Raw genomic sequence first — 20,941 nt, forward strand, 5'->3', positions numbered from 1 at the left:
GGTGGATTCCACTTATTTTTGATTGTGAATTGTGCTGCAATAAACATTCAAGTGCAGGTGTCTTTTTGATAAAATGACTTTTTTTCCTTTGAGTAAATACCCAGTAGTGGGATTGCTAGATCAAATGATAAGTCAACTTTTAGTTCTTTGAGGAATCTCCATACTCTTTTCCATAGAGGCCGTACTAATTCACAGTCCCACCAATGATGTATAAGCATTTCTTTCTCTCTGCATCTACACCAGCATAAAATTAAAAAGCTTCTGCACAGCCAGGGAAATAATTAACAGAGCAAACAGACAACCTGCAAAATGGGAGAAGATATTTGCACACTATACATCACAAAGGACTAGTAACCAGAATCTACAAAGAACTCAAGCAAATCATCAAGAAAAAAATCAAACAACCCCATTAAAATTGGGCAAAAGACATGAACAGAAATTTCTCAAAAGAAGATAGACAAAAGGCCAACAACATATGAAAAAATGCTCATTGTCACTAATCATTGGGGAAATGCAAACCAAAACCACAATGAAATATCACCTGACTCCAGTCAGAATGGCTTTTATTAAAAAGTCCAAAAACAATATCAATATATTTTTGTTTATTTCCTAATCCAAAACAAGTTTGGTAACTGCTATTTAAAATATTTTAGTTTGCTAGCTATTCTGTGGCAAGTTAATATTCTAGTATAGGAAATATTACTGATTTGTAGAGTTGATTATATAATTGACACATTATTCATATGAGTTTCATAAATTTTTATTGTATTCAATATCTTTTGGTCTTTGGCTTGGTTTTCTATGTAACACTTTCTTTCCTCACTGCTTTATTTTTTCTCTCTCTCTCTCAAATTATAAAAAGAGAAATATATATTTTTATTGTATTCAATATCTTTTGGTCTTTGGCTTGGTTTTCTATGTAACACTTTCTTTCCTCTATTGTTTTTTTTTTCTCTCTCTCTCTCAAAAATCTGTTCTAGGGCTTTGTGAAGGATGTCCATGAGGACTCTGTCACCATCTTCTTTGAAAACAAGTAAGACCTTGGGAATAGAGAATCCAGCATACTAGGTCCTAGAAGGAGAGTGGAGAAGAGGGGGCAGCTGAGTCCTATGAGGCATGTAATAGATGGGGGAGAGCCAAGGGTTTGGGTGGGCAACTTATATGGATCCCAGGAGAGGAAAGGGATAAGAATTTGGTGAGGGGGTGGGGGCATTTGATATGCTACTTAGATTCTAGTAAGAAATGGAAGACACCACTATGCAGCAGGGCCTGGGCTTTAGCCTCTAATTACCAGGGAAAGTGGAAATCACCCAGCTGAGGGAGTAACCCCTTCCTAAAGAAATGGACAGTTACATCAGTCTGAATAGCTTTTATGTCATTGTTACATCATTGTTTCTCTTGCAGCTGGCAAAGTGAGAGACAGATTCCTTTTGGGGATGTCCGGCTTCCACCTCCAGCTGATTATAATAAGGAGATCACAGAAGGGGATGAGGTAGAGGTAAGGGCCATGGAGTCTACCCTTTCTAAATGTCACTTCTCCCAGGATCCTAGGCTCTTCTCTGGTTAGTTGATGTTCCTTCCTCCCCATCTAAGCCATTACATCCAGCCACGTAGCCTATGGAAAAGTAAAATACAGCAGTTTCCTTAACATCACTGTTAAGATCAGCCAAACTCTAAGGGAGCTTCTCAGTTTCAGGGGATTTACTTTTCTTTCATTTGTGGTAACAGTATCTAAAATCCAATGCCCTCTGATTTTTTAAAAACTATTTATTTTTAAAATATTTTAAATAATTTATTTTTAAAAAATATTAGAGATTGGGGTCTCACTTGTTGCCCAGGCTAGCCTGGGCTCAAATGATCCTCCCACCTCAGCCTCCCAAGTAGCTGGGACTATAGGTGCTTGCCACTGCTCCCAGTAATGATTTTTGATTAGTATCTTTTTCCTCTGGTTTTTTGTATTCTTGGTTTAGGATGCATCCCAAATATCTTAATGCTTATTCCATCCTTAATGTTTCTGGATGTTTCTCAATATCTCTCTTATTTTCAACTTTTCTTCAGGTTTATTCTCGAGCCAATGAACAGGAACCTTGTGGCTGGTGGCTTGCCCGGGTGCGGATGATGAAAGGGGATGTGAGTGATTGTGAAGGCCTTTGGAAACTACTGAAACAAATATTTCATTCATAGAAAGGTAGGAGATAGATGCTCAGGTCATCCACAACTTCTCTTTTTCCCTCTGCCAGTTCTATGTCATTGAATATGCTGCATGTGATGCCACCTACAATGAGATTGTTACCCTGGAGCGACTTCGGCCAGTTAATCCCAATCCCCTCTCAACCAAAGGTAGCTTCTTCAAGGTTACCATGGCTGTACCTGAGGATCTGAGAGAGGCGTAAGTGTTAGGGATGGCGGGAGTGGGAGTGGAGGGGGTGCCCTCTTTATAGCCCTAATCTCTGGCATCATTTCTTCCAGGCCCCACTCCCACTTTGTAGTCTTCTCTGGTTGTTCCCCTGGCCCTCTAGTACCTTTCTTGCCAATTAGACTCTCAGCTCTTCTGAGAGCTGTTCTTTAACTGTGGTCCCTCTTATTTTCTTGGGCCCACTCTTTCTACCCTGAACTCTAAACTGCACTCTGTTCTCTGAGCACTTTACTCTTTCTCTGCAGCTGCTCTAATGAAAATGTCCATAAAGAGTTCAAAAAAGCGCTGGGAGCCAACTGCATCTTTCTCAACATCACCAATAGTGAGCTCTTCATTCTGGTGAGTTTATTCTGCCTGAATTTCACACAAGCCCCTTCAACAATTTTTTTCTTTTCCCTTTTTAATGCCTTCACAGAAAGTGGGCAGCTAAAATGTGCTTATATTTATTTATCAGAGAGGACTTTATTGCTCCTGATGCCTATGGGCCCAGGTAGCCCTACTTTTCCTTAGTCTTCCTCATGTATGACTTTTTTTTTTTTTTACCTGATAATCATATTGCAGTCTTGGTTGAGGACCCACCCTGGGATATTTGGACTTTCAAAAAATAGACCGTATAACTCTCACCTTATGCTTGCTTCTTGCAGCCACTTCCTGTAGGCACTCAGAGAGTCAGCCTTTGTGAGACTGACAATGATTCTCCTCTTTCCTAGCTTCATTTCTTTTCCAGGGACTCAGCTTCCCCAGTGTGTATTCAAAGTCAGTTTTAATGACTTTCCCATTGGTTTCTTTCTAGTCAACCACAGAAGCCCCTGTGAAGCGGGCATCTCTGCTGGGTGACATGCATTTCCGAAGCCTGCGCACCAAACTGCTACTCATGTCCCGCAATGAAGAAGCTACCAAGCATCTAGAGGTAAGTTTTGGCTCCACTTTCTCCTGCCGAAAGGTATTGTCCTCCTCCCTTCTTGCCCCATCCTCCACCCATGCTCTTGTGTTTATAGAACAAAAAGACTAAGGTTTTTTCTGGGCCATTAAACCTGGGTCAGCTATTTTATCCCAGACTCCTCCAGATGGCAGAGCTCCATTATGTTATAGTGCAATTATTTTCACATTTTTTTTTTTTTTTTAGCTCTGGGACCCTTTGATCAAGTGAAATTTTACTTGGAAGCACAATGCATAAAACAATCAGAACAGCTCTGTGTAAAAGTGGAAAGGGGGTATGGCTTGGCTCTTACCTCCACTGATATCCCCAAATTACCTCTGGAAACCAAACTGCTTGGCGGGATATATTTGAGAACTATTTGTACACTGGGAATACCACTGGACTTGTAATCCTAAGTCTTGCTTTGTCAAATAATTGTCCTTTGGCAAATCATTTGATTTCACTGAACTTTATCTTCCTCGTCTGTGACAATGAGATGGTAGATTAGAATATTTATACAGGGTTTTTTGAGTTCTCACATCCTATAATTGTCAGGTTCCCCTTTCCTGGAAATTATACCCTTCTAAATGAATAGGGGTGCGTGTGTGTGTGTGTGTGTGGGGGTGTGTGTGTGTGTGTACATCCATTTCCATTTATCAAGTGAACTGATCCTTTGGGAAGCTTTTCTCCAAGCCTGTGCAAATTCTGGGGCATGGTAATCTCTTGACTTCTCCTGGGATGTTGCTCAGGACACTAGCAGGTAAAAATTTACCATTACCCCCAGATGATACAAATTATATCTGTTCCAGTTCCCAAAGAGCAGGTTTTATGATGACAAAAGGTGGAATATTTAGCTCTCCCAGGAGTTGACTGTATTAATCTATGTGGTAAAGTGTACCAGATAAGCCAAGTTAGCCATAGGTACAAAGTCTTAAGAATAGGCACATGTCCTTATTTTTAAGAAATCTTGCCTTTATTGTTTCATTTTCTAAAAATTATTTTAAAATACGGACTGTATAGGTGATAAAAAATAATACAATAAATACCCTTGAAATTATCAGGAAGTTTAAGAAATAAAACCCTTGGCAAACTTCTCTAGGAGACATTTGTAAGTCATTGTAGATCATTGTCCCCTCCCTCCCTAATATAGTGGTTTTGAACACTCAGTATCTTTTTCCACCTTTCTCTTCTTGCCTGGTGTAAATCCTTGTTGTAATTCAGCCTTACCCACCTTGGAAATAGGGAGTAGTGGATTGCGATCTGGGAATGTCACATTTCAATATTTTTTCTATTAGGTGCTTCTTTGTGGGACTCACTCTTCCAGAACCTTTCCTGTCTTCCTGCCCCTGAACACAGGGATCCCTCTAAGAATCAGTTAAGAAATGAAGTGGAACTGTGGTGTTATGTAGGCTCATTTTCTGCTTTTCTTAACCCCTTGCTTTCCACTTACCTTGTTGGGTTTTATTTTGAGAGGAGTTGATGTTTGTTTGGTTAAGGTAAGAGTTCCTTACACTTGTATGTACCTTGTGAAAACTACTTTCACACCAACCTTGTCTAATCCTCTTGCTAGTCTTGAGAATGAGATAGGTCAGATGTAATTACTTAGCAGATGACCGACCAGAGGCACAGAGTATGTTTCATTCAGGATCACACAATCAGATAGTGTTAGAGCCAAATCCAGAACTTTGGTGACTCCCACAACTTTGGCCAAATCTTGCCCTTATTACTTTCCTTACCAACCTGCTCCGCAAGCCATTGGTATTTGGAAGGTAGAATTAGAATTAAAAATTCCTGGCCAAATGCAGTGGCTCACGCCTGTAATCCCAGCACTTTGGGAGACCAAGGCGGGAGGATGGCTTGAGGCCAGGAGTTCAAGACCAGCCTGGGCAACATAGCGAGACCCTGTCTCTACAAAAAATAAGGAAAAATTAGCTGGATGTGCTGGTGCATGCCTGTAGTCCCAGCTACTTGGGAGGCTGAGGCAGGAAGATTGCTTGAGTGTGGGAGTTCGAGGCTACAGGGAGCTGTGATCACACCACTGCACTCTAGCCTGGGTGACAGAGTGAGACTCTGTCTCTTAAAAAAAAAAAAAATGTTCCCGAACTTTGCACACAGGTCGTAGTGGTCAGCTGACTCCAGGGTGATTCCAGATTTCTTTCACACATTTGTCCTTATTCAAGTTACGCAAAGGGTCAGGTACTTGAGACTGGTGTTCTGAGATTCCACCACCATGATTCCTAAAGTGTCTTTTCCTTTCAGACAAGCAAGCAGTTAGCAGCAGCATTCCAGGAGGAGTTCACAGTGCGAGAGGACCTGATGGGACTGGCAATTGGGACTCACGGTGCCAACATCCAGCAGGCCCGAAAAGTACCTGGGGTGACCGCCATTGAGTTGGGTGAAGAGACCTGCACTTTCCGTATCTATGGGGAGGTCAGCAAAAGATCCTATCTTCTGGGTACTTCAGGGCAGCGGTCTGCAGCCCTTTTGGCACCAGGGACAGGTTTCATGGAAGATAATTTTTCCACAGAGGGTGCAGCGGGGAGGTGGAGCTCAGGCGGTGATGTGATAGGGAGCAGCTGTAAATACAGATGAAGCTTCGAAGTTTCGCTCATGGAAGATAATTTTTTCATGGGGGTGGGCGGAGAGCAGACAAAGCTCAGGTGGTGATGTGCAGCCTGGGGGTTGGGGATGGCAGCTTTAGGGGATAGAGGGAAGAGAGGCTGAAGTAGAAAGCAAACCTGAGTTTTACTGACCACTCTCCCTGACTTTGGTGGCAGCACATTTCCCCCAAAGATAAGAGAGTGGCTAGCAGGTAGATCATTGTTTGAGATCCAGGTCCTCTATTTTATTTTATTTTTCACATGTAAAATTTTTTATTTTTAATCATTACGAGTACATAGTAGTTGTATATCTTTATGGGGTAAGGTCCTCTATTTTAATAACAACTCTCCACTCTTCCCTTAGACCCCCGAGGCATGCCGACAGGCCCGAAGCTACCTTGAGTTTTCTGAGGACTCAGTGCAAGTGCCCAGGAACCTGGTTGGTGAGTTGGGGGTGTGCATGTATAAAAAAGAAGAATACATTTGGGGGCCAGGTACAAGATTATCTAGAGTGATTCTGGGCTTCTGTAGCCAGGGAGTGGCACCTCCCTGTGGACTCCCAGTTTTACGAGGACACATCAAATCGTCAATAGTAGGAGGAGTGGTGAAACAGAAGAATACATTTCTAGGGATTATAATATTTTGTACTCATCATAAATCTGGAAGCAGAAGAATGAGTTAAATGGACTCCATATAGAGAAGGGGGTTGAGGCTGGAAGACCTTTTATCTTACCTGTTTTTACTCTTCTTTATTACCTTTTTATAAATTTTTTTTTAAAAGGCCTAATTCCTCCTTTATCCATTCAGGCAAAGTGATTGGAAAGAACGGGAAAGTGATCCAGGAGATTGTGGATAAATCTGGTGTGGTGAGGGTTCGAGTGGAAGGTGACAATGACAAGAAGAACCCCAGGGAGGAGGTATGGGTGTGGGACAACTAGACCTAGAGACTGGTTTCCAGAAGTAGATGGGATTTGTTCTCTCAGGGTTGAGACTTTGAGAGGGTGGAGACAGAAACTTTTGTTTCCCCTTAGTAGGTTTAGAACCCAGATTGACCCCATTGCGTGGGCTCTCCTAGGAGACCAGGTGGGGTTAGCATTTCCATCTAACTTTCCTTTCTGATCCATCTTCCCTTCCCTCTGCTCTCCAGGGAATGGTTCCCTTCATATTTGTTGGCACCCGAGAGAATATCAGCAATGCCCAGGCTCTGCTGGAATATCACCTCTCCTACCTACAGGTACCCAAACTGGAAGAGGAAAGAGCTGGGTGTTGAAAGGAGACTAAGACTGCTGGGGGATAAACTGAGGAACTGCGGTGCCCCGTTTGTCTCTCTGTGTAGAACTGGAAACATTGAAACATTGGTGGCAATCTGGGGCTGTGGGGTTGGATGCCAGAATTTTCTTTGTTTAGCCAATGTCTTCCCTCTCCTTGCATTCCTGAGAGCTTAGGATGTGCAGGGAAAGAAAGGTACTGTCCACTGATTTTATTCCTCCTTCCATATCTTTTTCCATTTTCTACCCAACCAGGAGGTGGAGCAGCTTCGCTTGGAGAGACTGCAAATTGATGAACAGCTTCGGCAGATCGGGCTGGGCTTTCGCCCTCCTGGCAGTGGGCGGGGCAGTGGTGGCAGTGACAAAGCTGGATATACCACTGATGAGAGCTCCTCCTCCCTTCATGCCACTCGAACCTATGGGGGCAGCTATGGGGGCCGTGGCCGGGGCCGGAGGACAGGCGGTCCTGCCTATGGTGAGCCAGCTATGGGAGCGGGAGACAGCGAGTGGCGGGGCTTGTAGGGAGGGGGAGAGGCAGAGGTCTGGATGGAAACTTGAGGGAAAGCTGTGATGGAGATGATAAAGAGGTGATTGACTGGGGGACTTGTGAGTGAGAGGAAGAATTCTTCTGGTTTGGGAACTGTGATAGGTCCTGGGGTAGGATGAGTGGCCCTGAATAGATCCCATTGTGTTCTTCAGGTCCCAGCTCAGACCCATCCACAGCTTCTGAGACCGAGTCAGAGAAGAGAGAGGAGCCCCACAGAGCTGGGCCCAGCGACAGGGATCCCCCAACCCGAGGGGAAGAAAACCGGAGGCGGCCGACTGGGGGCCGGGGTAGGGGACCCCCACCTGCTCCTCGGCCCACCTCAAGATATAATTCTTCATCTATTAGCTCAGGTACCACCAGACGACTGTGTTCATGAATGTGGGCTAAAAGGAAAGATGATGGATACCTGACTCCCAGCTCCTCTTCTTCCTCTGACTAGTGCTGAAGGATCCAGACAGTAATCCCTACAGCCTTTTGGACACATCTGAACCAGAGCCCCCAGTTGATTCAGAGCCTGGGGAACCGCCCCCAGCAAGTGCTAGGCGCCGCCGCTCCCGCCGCCGCCGCACTGACGAAGATAGGACTGTCATGGATGGAGGCCTGGAATCAGATGGGCCCAACATGACAGAAAATGGCCTAGGTGAGGGCTGTGCCTGGGGTCTGAAAAATCAGAGATGGGTAAGAATTGAGGGATGGGAGACTGGATGTGTGACTTGTTTTTCCCTAACAGAAGATGAATCTAGACCCCAACGTCGTAATCGCAGCCGCCGCCGCCGTAACCGTGGTAACCGGACTGATGGTTCTATCAGTGGAGACCGCCAGCCAGGTCAGCTAACACTGGACACCAGAATTCTTCCTCAGAGCTGAGAGAATGGGATCCCTCCTACCCTATGAAAACCAGGGTTGGGGTTCAATGGTTGTGTAGGGCTCGATACTGGAGTTCCTTCTGAAACTCGATCCTCTGCCTTCCCCAGTGACTGTGGCTGACTATATCTCACGAGCAGAATCTCAGAGCCGCCAGCGGCCACCCCTGGAACGCACTAAACCCTCAGAGGACTCTCTTTCAGGACAAAAGGTAGGCAGGCAAGGTGTGGTTTACCCCATCCCTTTTTTGTTGTTATTCTGGGGCAGAGGGCACAAAAAAAATTCCTAAAGAAATCCCTCACTGAATTGCAGAGGTAGCTGTGTCTGATGGCATTTAGATTGCATTTAGAACAGTGCACACTTTGCATAGACTAAAGAGGCAAGTTTGGCTCACATTTTCTGGATCCCAGGAAGAGTGACTGGAGCATGAGGATCAGGGAACCAACCCCTGGATCACCAGATGCCAGGAGGGTTTCAATGGCAGGGGGAGTATCATCCATCTGAATTTCTACTGACCATCTGCTTTCTTTTCTCTTGGTTTTCTTTCCCACTTCCCCCTCAGGGTGACTCTGTCAGCAAGCTTCCTAAGGGCCCCTCGGAGAATGGGGAGCTCTCAGCCCCCCTGGAGTTGGGTAGTTTGGTGAATGGGGTTTCATAAAACCTCCAGCCCGCATCCCTCCTTTCTCCATCTCGCTTGCTGCCCAACACCATGGCCCTCACAGGCCCAACTGACCTGCGCTGGAGCTGCTCTTATCTAGGGGGGAGGGGGGTGGCACAGCAGCTTGGGTCCCCCCCACAACCTCCAGGAGCTATTGGAGGGGTGTGTAACAGGGTCATACCCCCCTCCCTCTTGTCCACCCTACCCCAGGGTAAGGGGAGCCTCTCTCCTTCCCCATCAGACTGGATGTGCCTTTATCCTCTAATGCCCCAATCTCTCTCTGAACACCCCCATTCTCCACCTGTTGGTGGGGGGTGCTCTTTGACTCACCCAGATTTGACAGTTCAGGGGGGCTCCCCTGCTATCCCTCCTCCCATCCTGTACCCCCCATTTCTGGGGCCTCATCACTGTGGAAGACGGGGATAGTAAGGGTATAAGTGGGTGGGAGGCATGGGGAAGGTTTTGGATTAGAACCAGGGGTATGTATGAAGGGAGGTGACAAGGTCCCCCAGGGGGAGGCGGGACCAACCTTGTCTGGTGGATGAGAAGGCGTATTTATTTTTCACTGTACAGTATTTAAAAAGAGAATAAAAAAATCCAAATGGCTCTCTGCTTCCTGTGCCTTCCTTGTCCCCAGTTTGGTCGTTTGTTTCTCTAGGATTGACCTGCCTGGCCCCTGGCTCTTGTTTTCTTTTCCTCCATACCTGGCTTGTCCTCCTTCTCTAGTGTTCCAAAGGTGGTCTGTCTTCTGGGAATTCCTGACATTCCTAAATTCCCCAGTCCCAGGTACCCTCCTGGTCCAGAGGAGGGTGGCATGTGCCTCGTTGCTTCTCCCCTCCCCCAGGTTTGCTAGTAGAGGGAGTTGGGCCACTCCTATACCCTGAGTCACAGGGCGGGCTAGGCAGGGCTGCTCAGAGCTGGAGCTGTTCCTGCTAAAAGCTGAGAGCCAAGGCAGGCTGCTTAATCCGATTACTTGAGGCCTGGGGCTTGGGCTGGGCCTTGGGCAGAGGAGGGAGCAGGGTTCCCTCATGCTAGCCTCTGGAACCCTGGTGTCCAGCCCTCATTTCTTGTTGGTGTTCTGATTTGGCTTCAGGCTTTTTCTCCAGCATCCACATCACAGACTTCTCAGCTCCTGGGAGTTGTCCCGGGTTTCCTGGCTTCCCACTCCTGATTTGTAGGTTGGAAGATAAAACTTGCCATAATTCAATGGCTGTGGAGAAATCTAGGTTTTGGCCAGAGCCAGAGTTAGGAGGGCTTAAGTTTTCTCACCTGGGGAAAGGGGTTGAATCACAGCGCAAGCACCTGCTGGAATGACTCAGGAAACAAAAATGGCCTACCTCCCTCAGCCTGACTTTCTTGCCCCAAGGGCAGGTCCCGGGTTTGAGGAGCTATAGTCACCATGAAAGGAGTTGGGGTGGGGGGTGGGGGTGGGATGTTCCCAAGTTCCTCCGAGCACAACAGGTGACCCTGAGGGCATTTGATCCCTTGGTGGAAAGGAATTGGCTTTAAATTGCCAATGCTTAAGAAGGGAGGGGAGACAATCCTGACAACCGGGGCTGGAAGGCCTAACATCTAGGTCTTGGGTGGGGAGGGGGTGTGGTACCCTCAGGGGGAGTGTTGGGGGCTGAGACACAGGACACCTGGGTTTGCCTAAGGGGGGGGATGTTGGCGCCCTTAAGAAGGCACAGTCTTGTGGGAGGGACTGGGGAGGAGTCAGCCTTTTAAAGCTGTTCCCGGGTCTGGCCCGCCAGCCACAGACGCTGAGCCCAGGTGGGAGAGGTCCAGGGACTCTGGAGACGACAGACAAAGGGAAGGTTTATGGTTTGCCGCCTCCTCTGAAGGTCGGTTTGGTGGTACCTGTGGGGAGGGGGAGAGGGACGGTGGTCTCCCAGTCGGTAGACCTCGAGGCAAGGAGGAAAGGAGAGCACCTCTCCAGTACGGGTATCAGACGCAGCGGATTTTACATTCGACTGTCTCCAAACTGTGCCGAATTGGTTGGGAGCAAAGGCTCCGTTTTAAAGTCTGGACTTGGGGATGATATATACTTTTTAAGGACTTGAGTTCCTCTGCAACGACTCCAGACTGGGAAGACACTTGCATTTTCAGGGTCGACGCCTCATTTTGAGGGGAGGGCATTCAGGACGCCCTCTTAAAGCTTCCTCCAACCCATGGCGCTACCCAGCTCCTCCCAGGACCAGGCCTGGAGCCTGGAGCCTCCGGCTCCCACGGTTGCTGCCTCCTCATCTTCGGGACCCCAGGAGCGAGAGGGCGCGGGGAGCCCTGTGGTCCCTGGAGGACTCCCCCCGGAGAAGGTGAAGCGGCCCATGAACGCGTTCATGGTGTGGAGCTCCGCCCAGCGCCGCCAGATGGCGCAGCAGAACCCAAAGATGCACAACTCGGAGATCTCCAAGCGCCTGGGCGCGCAGTGGAAGCTGCTGGGTGAGGACGAGAAGCGGCCCTTCGTGGAGGAGGCCAAGCGGCTCCGCGCACGTCACCTACGCGACTACCCCGACTACAAGTACCGACCTCGGCGCAAGGCCAAGAGCTCGGGCGCTGGAGCTCCCCACTTCAGCCAGGGAAGAGGCAGCCTGGCCGGCGGCAGCCCTCTCTGGGGGCCAGGGTACGCGACCACCCAAGCGAGCAGAGGCTTTGGGTACAGACCTCCCAACTACCCGACAGCCTACCTGCCCGGCAGCTACGGGTGAGTGCCTGGGAGCGGGGTGAGGAAGGAGACGCTTTGGCTCTCTCCTGGAGCCTAGGTGGGGGCGATGCCCCAGGGCCTGGCTGGAGGGGGACCTGAGCCCATCCAAGCTGAGGCTGCTCTGGCTGAGGCTTGGTGGGCACCTTCCCTTGTATCCCCAGGGCCCTGTGTAGAGTGGAGTGAGTAAGGGTTTTCCCAGGAGGCGTTTCCATCTCAACCTGGAGGTGGCGGCCCTGCAGGGACAGATGACAGACCCCTGGACGTGACTGTGTTCTGGCTATCTGGACGCCCTATTTCCCCCTGCTTCTGGCCTATGTGTGACCAGGCTTCCTTTCCCAGCCTCCGGGGCAAGGAGAGGCCAAGCCCATTTTGCCCCTTCCTGGCCTGCTGCCCCAGGAAAACGAGGAAAACAGCTGCACAGCACGCAATAAGCGTGCCCCAACAGGGCCACACACTCTCTTAAGAGTGTAAGCCATCCTTGGGTCTGATTCCATGTCTGCTGTACCCAGCGGCCCGGACAGCCAGGGCTGGGTGGGAGGCAAGTCCTACCCCCTGTCTGCCCAGAATTGGTCAGACTCATCCCCCACTTGGGAGCTGCACCTGAACCCAAGGAAGCACCCTCTAACCCCGTGTTTCTCTCTCTGCAGCTCTTCCCACTGTAAACCGGAGGCCCCTTCGCCATGCTCCCTCCCTCAGAGTGACCCTAGGCTCCAGGGGGAGCTGCTCCCCACCTACAGCCCCTACCTGCCCCCAGGCTCTCCCACTACGTACAATCCTCCCCTCTCTGATGCCCCCATGCCCCTAACCCACCTCTAACCCTCACGGACATGGACCTCCCAGTAAGGCCGTTGCATTCTCCTTTTTCACTCAGAACCATCCCCTACTCCCAGGCTGCAAGCTACAGTTCAGAGGTGGCCTGCACTCATCCCACGGGAACCAGGGAGAACACACAACTTATATATTTTTTTGTAGGACTAAACACAGTTTTGTATGACTAAATCACGTCTCTTGAGTCTTTATTGTCCCATCACTGTTCCCCCTCACTGCAACTGCAGCAGGAACTAGTCCCGTCTCCACTCCTTTCCGCCTGGACCTGCCAGAGCAAGAACCTCCTCACCCCACCCTGGGGCCCTGCCTGAGTCATTCCCCGCCCCCAGCACTGGAGTCCAGGAGACAGTTCCAGCCAGGCTGGGGAGGGAGGCAGCCACAGCCCCTAGTCCCTCCATTTCACAGTCCAGGCTTTGTCCTCGAAGGACAGAAGGGGAGTGGGGAGATGGGAGGACAGGGTAAGACATTTGTCCAGAATAGTGTTAAACAGCTGGAAATTGCTGCTAAAGGAGTTTCAGCCAAATGATTAATAGTACAGGTCCAGGACTTAGAAAAGCACTCCAATGTCAGAATGACAGTTTAAAAGACTCCGCCTCTGTTCTCTCCTTTTCTAAGGATCTGGGTCCACCAACTATCCATTTTCACTAAAAGCAAACCCTGGCTCAAGGTGCAATTGCAGAGGAATGGAGGATGATTAAGTCACACCAGCAGACTGGCTCAGATGGGGAGGACCCTGAGGTTGGATGGGCAAATGGAAACACGGAATGACTCCAGTAGCTGGCTCAGCCCTATTGCACCTTTTTCTGTTTGTGGGCAGGCTTTGCATTCCAGTAGAAGAGGAGCTGGGCAGCAATGAGGCCATTGCAGAGGGAGGAGACAACAAAGGTTCCAGCCAGGAGCAGGTCTCCAGTTTCCTGGTTATAAGAGACAGAACCAGGGTCACCCTTCAGCATAGCCCAAGAAAGGTTCCCCTAGGGACAAAGGTTCCAGAGAGGGGGCAGCTTTAGCTCTTAGCTGGAAAGGTAAGATGAGGTTTTAGTGCTTTCTAGAGGGAAGAAGTTGCGCTCACCTGAATGGAAGTGAAGATTCGGGCCAGGGAGCCCCCAAACAACAGAAAGACTGTGATGGCTGAGAGCTGACCCGTGTGCCCATTGCGGTAGTTGGTGGCTGCCTGGAGCAGCTAGGGGAGAAATTGAGACTTTTGGTTCTGTCATCTGAACTCTTCCCATGCTCCCATCACTGATTTCCCCATTCTCCTTGGTCCAACACCCCCACACTTTGGCCTTCTTCTCTGCCTCTGCACCCTGCCCTCCTCCCAACATCCTTCCCCTTGCTCCTGGTACCTACCCTCCCTACCACCACAGCAGGCATGTTGGAGGCCTGGAGCAGGGCGACTACAGCCAAGGGTGTCAGAGGTGAAAGCAGCACCAGCAGGACCAGGGCGTAGCAGGCTAGGAAAGCGACACCTGTGGGTTGGGGAGACAAGGAGTCCTCATCAACCTCTCAATGTCCGCCAGCTTCCCCAGGCCTAAGTTCCCAGTGGGTTCCCAGGAGCCAGCACAGGCTGCTCTTAGGTAAATCCTCTGCACCTTTTACAGTCTGTCCTCTGTAGTGCATGACCAGGAAGCAGATGGTGATTGTCTGGAGCATCAGGAACAGGGCTTCACCCCAAGAGCTGAAGAGTCAAGAGTTGGAAGGAATAAAGGTGGGCCTAGAAAGAGCCAGGGAAAGCCTCCATAGCCCATCTACCTGGGGACACAATTCTCTAATTACTCTTTGTCCTCCATAGCCCCACTCATTCTGGACCCGGGGCATTCTTGAGATGCTCACCTCCTCATCACCTCTATTGGTGACAATTAGATTTCTTAAAGGGCTTAAGCTTTCCTGCCCCTTTACCTCCCTCACTTTAACCCCCATTAGAGTTGTGGGCGCATACCCTTGGGGAAGGGTGGGCCCTTCCCCTGGGTGGGCCCCTCACCTGAATGGGAATTTGTTGGTGATGCTGTAGACCATGGTCCCAGTCAATGCCACTAACTCCAGCATTACTGACTGGAGACTCAGCCCTTCGGCACTCTTGGCTCCCAGGATTTTAAACACTTGGGGCAGCTTTACTGGGGAAAGGATGAGAAGGGCAGGGTTGAGGAGCCTCCATTCCTTAGGGGTGCAAGAACAGCTACAGAAGTGACTGGGAAGCATGTTAATCCCACTTTCAGTTAAGGGACCCATACACTCCATGGCCTCTCAGCACCTCCCCCACTCATCCCAACAGCAGGAAAGAAAGATACATACCTAGAAGTGATCCAGCCACAATGCCCAGCCCCAGGCCTTTGCTGAGCAGAATCTTGAGGCAGGGGACTGAGAAGACAAAAAGGGTTAAGCAGGCCGGGCGCGGTGGATCACGCCTGTAATCCTAGCACTCTGGGAGGCTGAGGCAGGCGGATTGTTTGGGCTCAGGAGTTCAAGACCAGCCTGAGCAAGAGCGAGACCCCGTCTCTACTGAAAATAGAAAGAAATTAATCGGACAACTAAAAATATATAGAAAAAATTAGCCGGGCATGGTGGCGCATGCCTGTAGCCCCAGCTACTCGGGAGGCTGAGGCAGAAGGATCGCTTGAGCCCAGGAGTCTGAGGTTGCTGTGAGCTAGGCTGACGCCACGGCACTGACTCTAGCCCAGGCAAAAGAGTGAGACTCTGTCTAAAAAAAAAAAAAAAAAAAGGGTTAAGCAGAGAGGATTCCTCCGAAATCCAGGCCAGGGCCTGAAGTGCTCCTATGGGCCGCCCCCACCCCCTCACCTCCACCACCCTGAAAGGAAGTCTTGTGTTGTCTGGGGCGAAGGACAAAATGCCTGGTCCTTCCTGCTCCAAACCATCTCATATTCAGACTAGGTTACTTTCTAAAATAGCTTTTAGCACAATGCCTTCCCTCCCACCCAATCTTCCATTCCCTACAAATTAACATCTCAACTCCTTGGCTTGACTTCCAAGACTCTCCATTGCTTCCCTGTATAAAGCTGAGCAATGCCCAAGACTCCTCTGACCCTTTATTTCCCTCCTCTGGGCACCTGGGCAGCCCACTTCACCTGTCTTCTCTCTCCAAAGACAGACCTCCATACCATTCATTCCTGAACCCTCTGATTGTCTCTGGTCCCCTACTCAGGGACTTTACCTTTCCAGGACTTGCTTTTATGCCCTGCCCACCCACAACTTCTCTACCCTTGAAGCCTGCCCCTCAAGGAGCTTGGGCCAGTGGGAGTCAGACTCTCACAGATCATGAATGTGCCTAAAAAAGTGCCCCACGAGCTCAGGGGAGGCACCATGAACTGAGAGGGGCAGACCGAGACGGCTTCCCAAAGGGTCTGATGTCTGAGGTGGACATTGCTGTAGAATTGCTCCGCAAATACAATGAGGAAGGAAGGCAAATTATTCCAAAATTAGACGATGAGGAAACGTGGAGACTGGAAAGAAAGCAATCAGTGTGGCAAAAGCCTTTGGGGGTGCCAATGAGGGCCTGATTCACCAGGGGCTTTGAATTAACCCTGCTAGCGATCTCATATAGGTTGAAATGAGTCGACCTGATTTTTATTTTGTTTTGTAAAATCTGAGTCTTTTCGTTTCTCATTGTCGATAAGCTCAAATTTCACAAAGAAGTACTTCAGACTTCCCCTCTTGCCCAAATATGGCGTCCTCCCTCTACGGAGAGAGAGACACTTCCGCCCCTCTCAGAAGTGACTTCCGCCTAGCTCGGCATGGCAGAAGTCACCGCTGTCATTTAGTCGGCAGTCACGCTTCGGACCTAGGGTTCGCGGTTGTTCGCGCAGGACTTGGATCCAGTGCTGAATAAAACTCACCGTGAAGCAAGTCCCACTGGACGAAAAGTTGGTCGTAGCATTTCTCAGGTAAAAGAATCGGTACTAGCGCCCGTTTGAACACTCCGTCTGCCTCGGCCGCCATATTGCAAACCTAACTTCCGCCAGTCTCTACAGACCGCCATTGCCTTACAGTGCGCGTGCGCGCCCCGGGCACTCCGCCTCTTGTTCTTTTCCCGCGACGAAGCTGGACCGCCCACTATTCTCTGCTCTTTCTTCCGCCACCCCAATAGCATAAAATAGGTCTCATTCAGAGAGCACGTTTTGGAAGCATTTCGTTGTCCGCATTGTAAAGCTGTACGCCTGCGCTGTTAGACCTTCCGCGCCTTTGTTTACGCTTCCAGTTCAGAAGCGAGATTTATTCCCCTGCCTTTTTCCGCTCCTCCCGCGAGGCGCCATCTTGCCTTTTCGCAGCTAACTTTATATGTTGTTCGAAGTTTAGAGAGAAGGAACGTTAGTTTCAAAATGGCGTTGAGGAGGGGCGCCTGTAGCTCTTTCTCTCCCGTTCTCTCGGCGTCTCCAGAGGGAACAGCGCCGGCGCGAGCAGGACAGTCTGCACTGGGCAGCTCTCCTTAGGCACCGGGCCGCGCGCACCCACCTTGGAAGATGGGTGCACCAGCAACTACTGGGCCCGGGACAGTGAAGCAGAGGAGGTGGGGGAGGCGAGCCCAGCCGGGGAGGAGGCAGCCCCTGAGCCACCACTTAGGGCGCAGAGCTGGCAGTCTCTGTGAAGCCCAGGCGGGGGCATCCCTTGGCTTTGGCCTGGCGTGGCAGCCCTGGGTTCTCCCCCACTCCGCTGGCCGGAGTGCACACCACGTGCTGAGCAAGGACTTAAGTGAGGCCGAGTGGGCCCAGCAGCTCTGCTTGGGAGAGGGCACCTTCCATTACTCAGTGCTGCACGCCGCCAAGCGCTAGGACGCCAACCCAGGTTGCGCCATCCCGCTATGTAGCAGCCCTCGGGTGGTTCCTGCTCCGCAGTTTGCAAGGTCATAGGGGATGTCTACAGGTAGCGGTGGGGCTGCCCTAGTGGGGCGCGTCTCCAGGCTTTCTGAGACCTACAGCTGGTTCGCGCTCATCCTAGCTCCCAGCGATTGCGCCACAGCCTGCTGTAAAGAAGGGGACTGGTACTCAGTAGTGGTGCAGATTATGGCCATGTGGGAGGCCGTTTCTCAAAAAGGCAGGGAGCTTCCCCGGGAGTGACACTGCCTGCCCCCTCAACCCCAATCAGGTACTGGGAACATCAGGGTTGGTTGGGTCGGTGACCCAAGCTGGGAGGCATGCTGTTCCCAGGAGCACAGAGGGCAATTGAGTGTGCAGGTCAAAGTACCTAATGCTCCTGTGGTTGATGCAGCCTGTCGCAGGTGGGCTAGGAGTATCCCACGTGCAGCAAAGGTTTAATTAGGCTTTTTCAGCTAGCCCTGGACATGGTGGACAGGGCGGGACATTATCATTGCTCAGCAGCCCCTGGTGCTGCCTCTGGAAATGAAATTCCACAGCCACCCACTCATTGCTTTGGCTGCTGCGCCTGTAACTGTGTGTGAGGGTGAGGAAAGAGACTTCTGGGATGGATGGCTCCAGGGCTTGCTGGAGAGAGGGAACTGGAGCAGCCAATAGTCCCAGAAAAAGAGGGAGGAAGGGACAGAGTGGCAGACACACCACCAGCTGTGCCAGGCTCTGGGGGTGAACCCATGAGGGAATTTGGTCACATATTGACATTTTTGTCCTCCTCCACCAGTTGTTTCTGGCTCCCTGAGACTCAACCATGGAAGGCACAGAAACGCATTTGACAAGAAATTGATGGCTTTTAATCCTGGCGGGACAAGGGAAACCAAAGACAAAGATTTGAGTAGGTTTCACTACTCTCCTGCTGGGGATGGGGGAGCGGGAATCTCACATTTAATAAAAATCTCTCCCCTCTTCCCTCCCAATTGCATTATCTCTATTTTTTCTTCTTCAAGAAAGAAAAGGAAGGAAGATGACTTTGTCTTTGAGTCAGTTGCACGGTGAGGAAATGAGGGTGCCCTGGGGGCTGGGGCAGATGCTCAGAGGGGTTGGTAGGTGGGTGGGCGTCTCCGAACAATGCAGAAGGCAACAAGCACCAGGGCGAGGAGGCCGAGGAGGATCAGGCCGATGATGAGAGGCAGCAGGATTGATCGGTCACTGGGGCAAGAGAAACCTGGCAGAAGGATGGGGCAAGTGGGCATTGCAGCATGGTGGCTGGGATAAAGTTAGGAGGAAGGAGGGATGTGGGGGACGTTGGGGAGTAGGAGACTGGTGAGGAGCTCACCATGAAGACTTGGCAGTAAGTAAAAGAGGAAAATGAGCAGAGTCCTGCAGAGGAGGAGACATTGCCCTATAGGCATGACAAGCCTGAGAGAGGGAGGAAATTTGGGGGCTTAAGGAGGGAGATGACTGGCTTATAGGTCTGGGGAAGGGGATTTCAGTGCGGTGGGAGAATTGTGGGAGGGAAAGAGGAGGTAGGTCTTACTTGGCCCAAAGACCCCTGTGTGGGGCAGCTGAGCAGCCTGTAGCCTCAGGGAGAGCAGGTCGAGGTGGAAGGCTGGTGAAAGCATGATGCTTGAGTTTCTGCAACTGAAGCTCCAGCCCAGGGGTGCTTGGAGATCTCGAAGGGATGAATTCTGAGCTGAGAATGTCCACTCTGAAGGAGTGAGGAAGGGTCAGGTCCTGTCCACCTTCCCACCCCAGCCTAGTCCCATCAGGAGCCCTGGCATCTAGTGTTAGCAAAGAGGAAGGTTACTCACGTGCTGCCTTGGGGAAGGACACATTGTACTCCACAGCCATGTAGCTCAGGTAGACAGTGCTCTGCTGTGGGTCCTGGGGGAACAGAAAGGCTCGGGGCAGCAGGGGGAGTGCAGTGAGGATTATAGGGATGGGGCATTGGGAAGGGCACATGAGGGATGAGGGTGAAGTCTCTGAGCTATACCTGCTGGAATCCAAAGCTGAGCTGTCCGTAGGGGAACGAGAGAAGCAGGTGGGGGTGAGGACCCTCACAGTCCCCCTCGGCCTTGGTTTTGTTGGGGTTCAGTACAGAGATGCCCCAGGCCTGTGGAAGTTAAAGATAGAGGATCACGAGACTACATGGCCACTACTCTTCCTTCCTCCCTCTAAACCATAGCAAGTCCCTTCCTTCCCGTCACATCCCCTGCTGTGGTTTAGCTTTACCTCTCCTCCTCCCTGGGTTGGGTACAGGACTCGAATCTGAATCTGGGCGTGGAGCTGGACACAGGGCTGGGAACCGTTAGTCCATGTGTAGTTTCCAATAGCCTCCTGGGAGCCCGGGCTAGGGCTTGGAGGGGGTGGAGGTGGTCCTGGGTGGGGGGAACTGGTGGACAGTCCCGGGCTGGTGGCAGTACTGTTGCTTGTGGGATGAACTGTGGCATTTCCATGACTGGTGGTGGTAGGATTGTGAGTGGCAGCAGTTGTGGGTCCCTGGCTGGTAGCAGTGCTGTTGCTTGTGGGATGAACTGTGACATTTCCATGACTGGTGGTGGTGGCAGGATTGTGAGTGGCAGTTGTGGGTCCCTTGGTGGTGGCTCTGTGAGTGGTAGTTTTGTGGCTCTTGGTAGTCCTGTGGCTGGTTGTTCCAGGGCTTGTAGTGCTTTCTGTAGCTGTTGGTGTCACCGTGAAGGATGGAAGCAGAGTAGCTGATTTTTTATGAGGATAATCATTCCCTGTCCCCTGGGCTTTCAACAGAGGTGAGAGAGACTGGTTAGTAAGTAACCCAGGGACAGGCTCCTTCCCGGAGGCTCCCTCCCTCCAGCCCCCTTTCTCCTTACCTGCTAGTAGCCCCAGCAAGGCCCCGGAGAAAATCACAGCCAGCCTCATGGCAGGACCGCCTCACCCAGAGTCCAGCTAGGCTGTGAGGACCAGTTGCTCAACCCTATTCCCTCAGCCTTCTCCCTCTCAGAAAGGAGGAAACGAAAGACTTCTACTTCCTGTTACTGAACAATCCCACCCCCAACCTGACTCAGGCACCTCAGCTCCAGCCACCAACCTCTTAGTCATTCATCTTCGTAATTAAGTGAGGGGACTATTGGCCCCAGCTTTGTAAGCGGGAACTGTCAGTCAGGGCAAAGTCAAGAATATCACGTGGACACAGAATGAGATGGAGAGTTCTGGGGCAGTTGATCCATGGGGACTCATTTGTCTGTCTCAGCAGAACTTGCTCAGAAGCTGTGGCAGGCAGTTTATAAGGCCAGCTGAGAACCAGCAGGGCCCTCCCTCAGTGGCCTCCCAGGAAGTGAGCTCAGCAG

At 50.6% G+C, this 20,941-nt stretch overlaps 4 protein-coding genes across 4 annotated transcripts in view; 2 read left to right on the top strand and 2 right to left on the bottom strand.

Moving 5' to 3' along the window:
• FXR2 (fragile X mental retardation, autosomal homolog 2) overlaps window positions 1-9,878 on the top strand; it is a 15,749-nt gene extending 5,871 nt beyond the window's left edge. Inside the window, exons 2-17 of the mRNA XM_012655621.1 lie at window positions 981-1,033; window positions 1,405-1,498; window positions 2,059-2,130; window positions 2,241-2,389; window positions 2,662-2,755; window positions 3,210-3,326; window positions 5,595-5,765; window positions 6,300-6,378; window positions 6,743-6,852; window positions 7,083-7,169; window positions 7,459-7,678; window positions 7,903-8,100; window positions 8,190-8,390; window positions 8,481-8,576; window positions 8,725-8,825; window positions 9,177-9,878. Coding sequence (XP_012511075.1) covers window positions 981-1,033; window positions 1,405-1,498; window positions 2,059-2,130; window positions 2,241-2,389; window positions 2,662-2,755; window positions 3,210-3,326; window positions 5,595-5,765; window positions 6,300-6,378; window positions 6,743-6,852; window positions 7,083-7,169; window positions 7,459-7,678; window positions 7,903-8,100; window positions 8,190-8,390; window positions 8,481-8,576; window positions 8,725-8,825; window positions 9,177-9,272 — 1,938 coding nt within the window. The 3' untranslated portion in view covers window positions 9,273-9,878. The remainder of the gene's footprint in view (window positions 1-980; window positions 1,034-1,404; window positions 1,499-2,058; window positions 2,131-2,240; window positions 2,390-2,661; window positions 2,756-3,209; window positions 3,327-5,594; window positions 5,766-6,299; window positions 6,379-6,742; window positions 6,853-7,082; window positions 7,170-7,458; window positions 7,679-7,902; window positions 8,101-8,189; window positions 8,391-8,480; window positions 8,577-8,724; window positions 8,826-9,176) is intronic.
• Window positions 9,879-11,057: 1,179 nt separating this feature from the next.
• Window positions 11,058-12,965, top strand: SOX15 (SRY (sex determining region Y)-box 15). The gene is made up of 3 exons (XM_012655623.1): window positions 11,058-11,113; window positions 11,379-11,973; window positions 12,621-12,965. The coding sequence occupies exons 2-3, from the start codon at window positions 11,441-11,443 to the stop codon at window positions 12,787-12,789; spliced, it is 702 nt and encodes a 233-aa protein (XP_012511077.1). The 5' UTR covers window positions 11,058-11,113; window positions 11,379-11,440; the 3' UTR covers window positions 12,790-12,965.
• Window positions 12,966-13,420: 455 nt separating this feature from the next.
• On the bottom strand, window positions 13,421-16,815 carry MPDU1 (mannose-P-dolichol utilization defect 1). Its single transcript, XM_012655622.1, has 7 exons — window positions 16,650-16,815; window positions 15,091-15,156; window positions 14,780-14,912; window positions 14,391-14,476; window positions 14,149-14,267; window positions 13,871-13,981; window positions 13,421-13,715 (listed from the first exon to the last, which is right to left on the bottom strand). The coding sequence occupies exons 1-7, from the start codon at window positions 16,750-16,752 to the stop codon at window positions 13,590-13,592; spliced, it is 744 nt and encodes a 247-aa protein (XP_012511076.1). The 5' UTR covers window positions 16,753-16,815; the 3' UTR covers window positions 13,421-13,589.
• Window positions 16,816-18,647: 1,832 nt separating this feature from the next.
• CD68 (CD68 molecule) lies at window positions 18,648-20,791 on the bottom strand. Its single transcript, XM_012655624.1, has 6 exons — window positions 20,465-20,791; window positions 19,851-20,371; window positions 19,612-19,731; window positions 19,430-19,502; window positions 19,156-19,326; window positions 18,648-18,843 (listed from the first exon to the last, which is right to left on the bottom strand). The coding sequence occupies exons 1-6, from the start codon at window positions 20,511-20,513 to the stop codon at window positions 18,710-18,712; spliced, it is 1,068 nt and encodes a 355-aa protein (XP_012511078.1). The 5' UTR covers window positions 20,514-20,791; the 3' UTR covers window positions 18,648-18,709.
• Between the last annotated feature and the right edge of the window lie 150 nt (window positions 20,792-20,941).

Source organism: Propithecus coquereli, unplaced genomic scaffold (assembly GCF_000956105.1).
Source record: "Propithecus coquereli isolate 6110/MARCELLA unplaced genomic scaffold, Pcoq_1.0 Scaffold482, whole genome shotgun sequence".
Classification (NCBI taxonomy): Eukaryota; Metazoa; Chordata; class Mammalia; order Primates; family Indriidae; genus Propithecus; species Propithecus coquereli.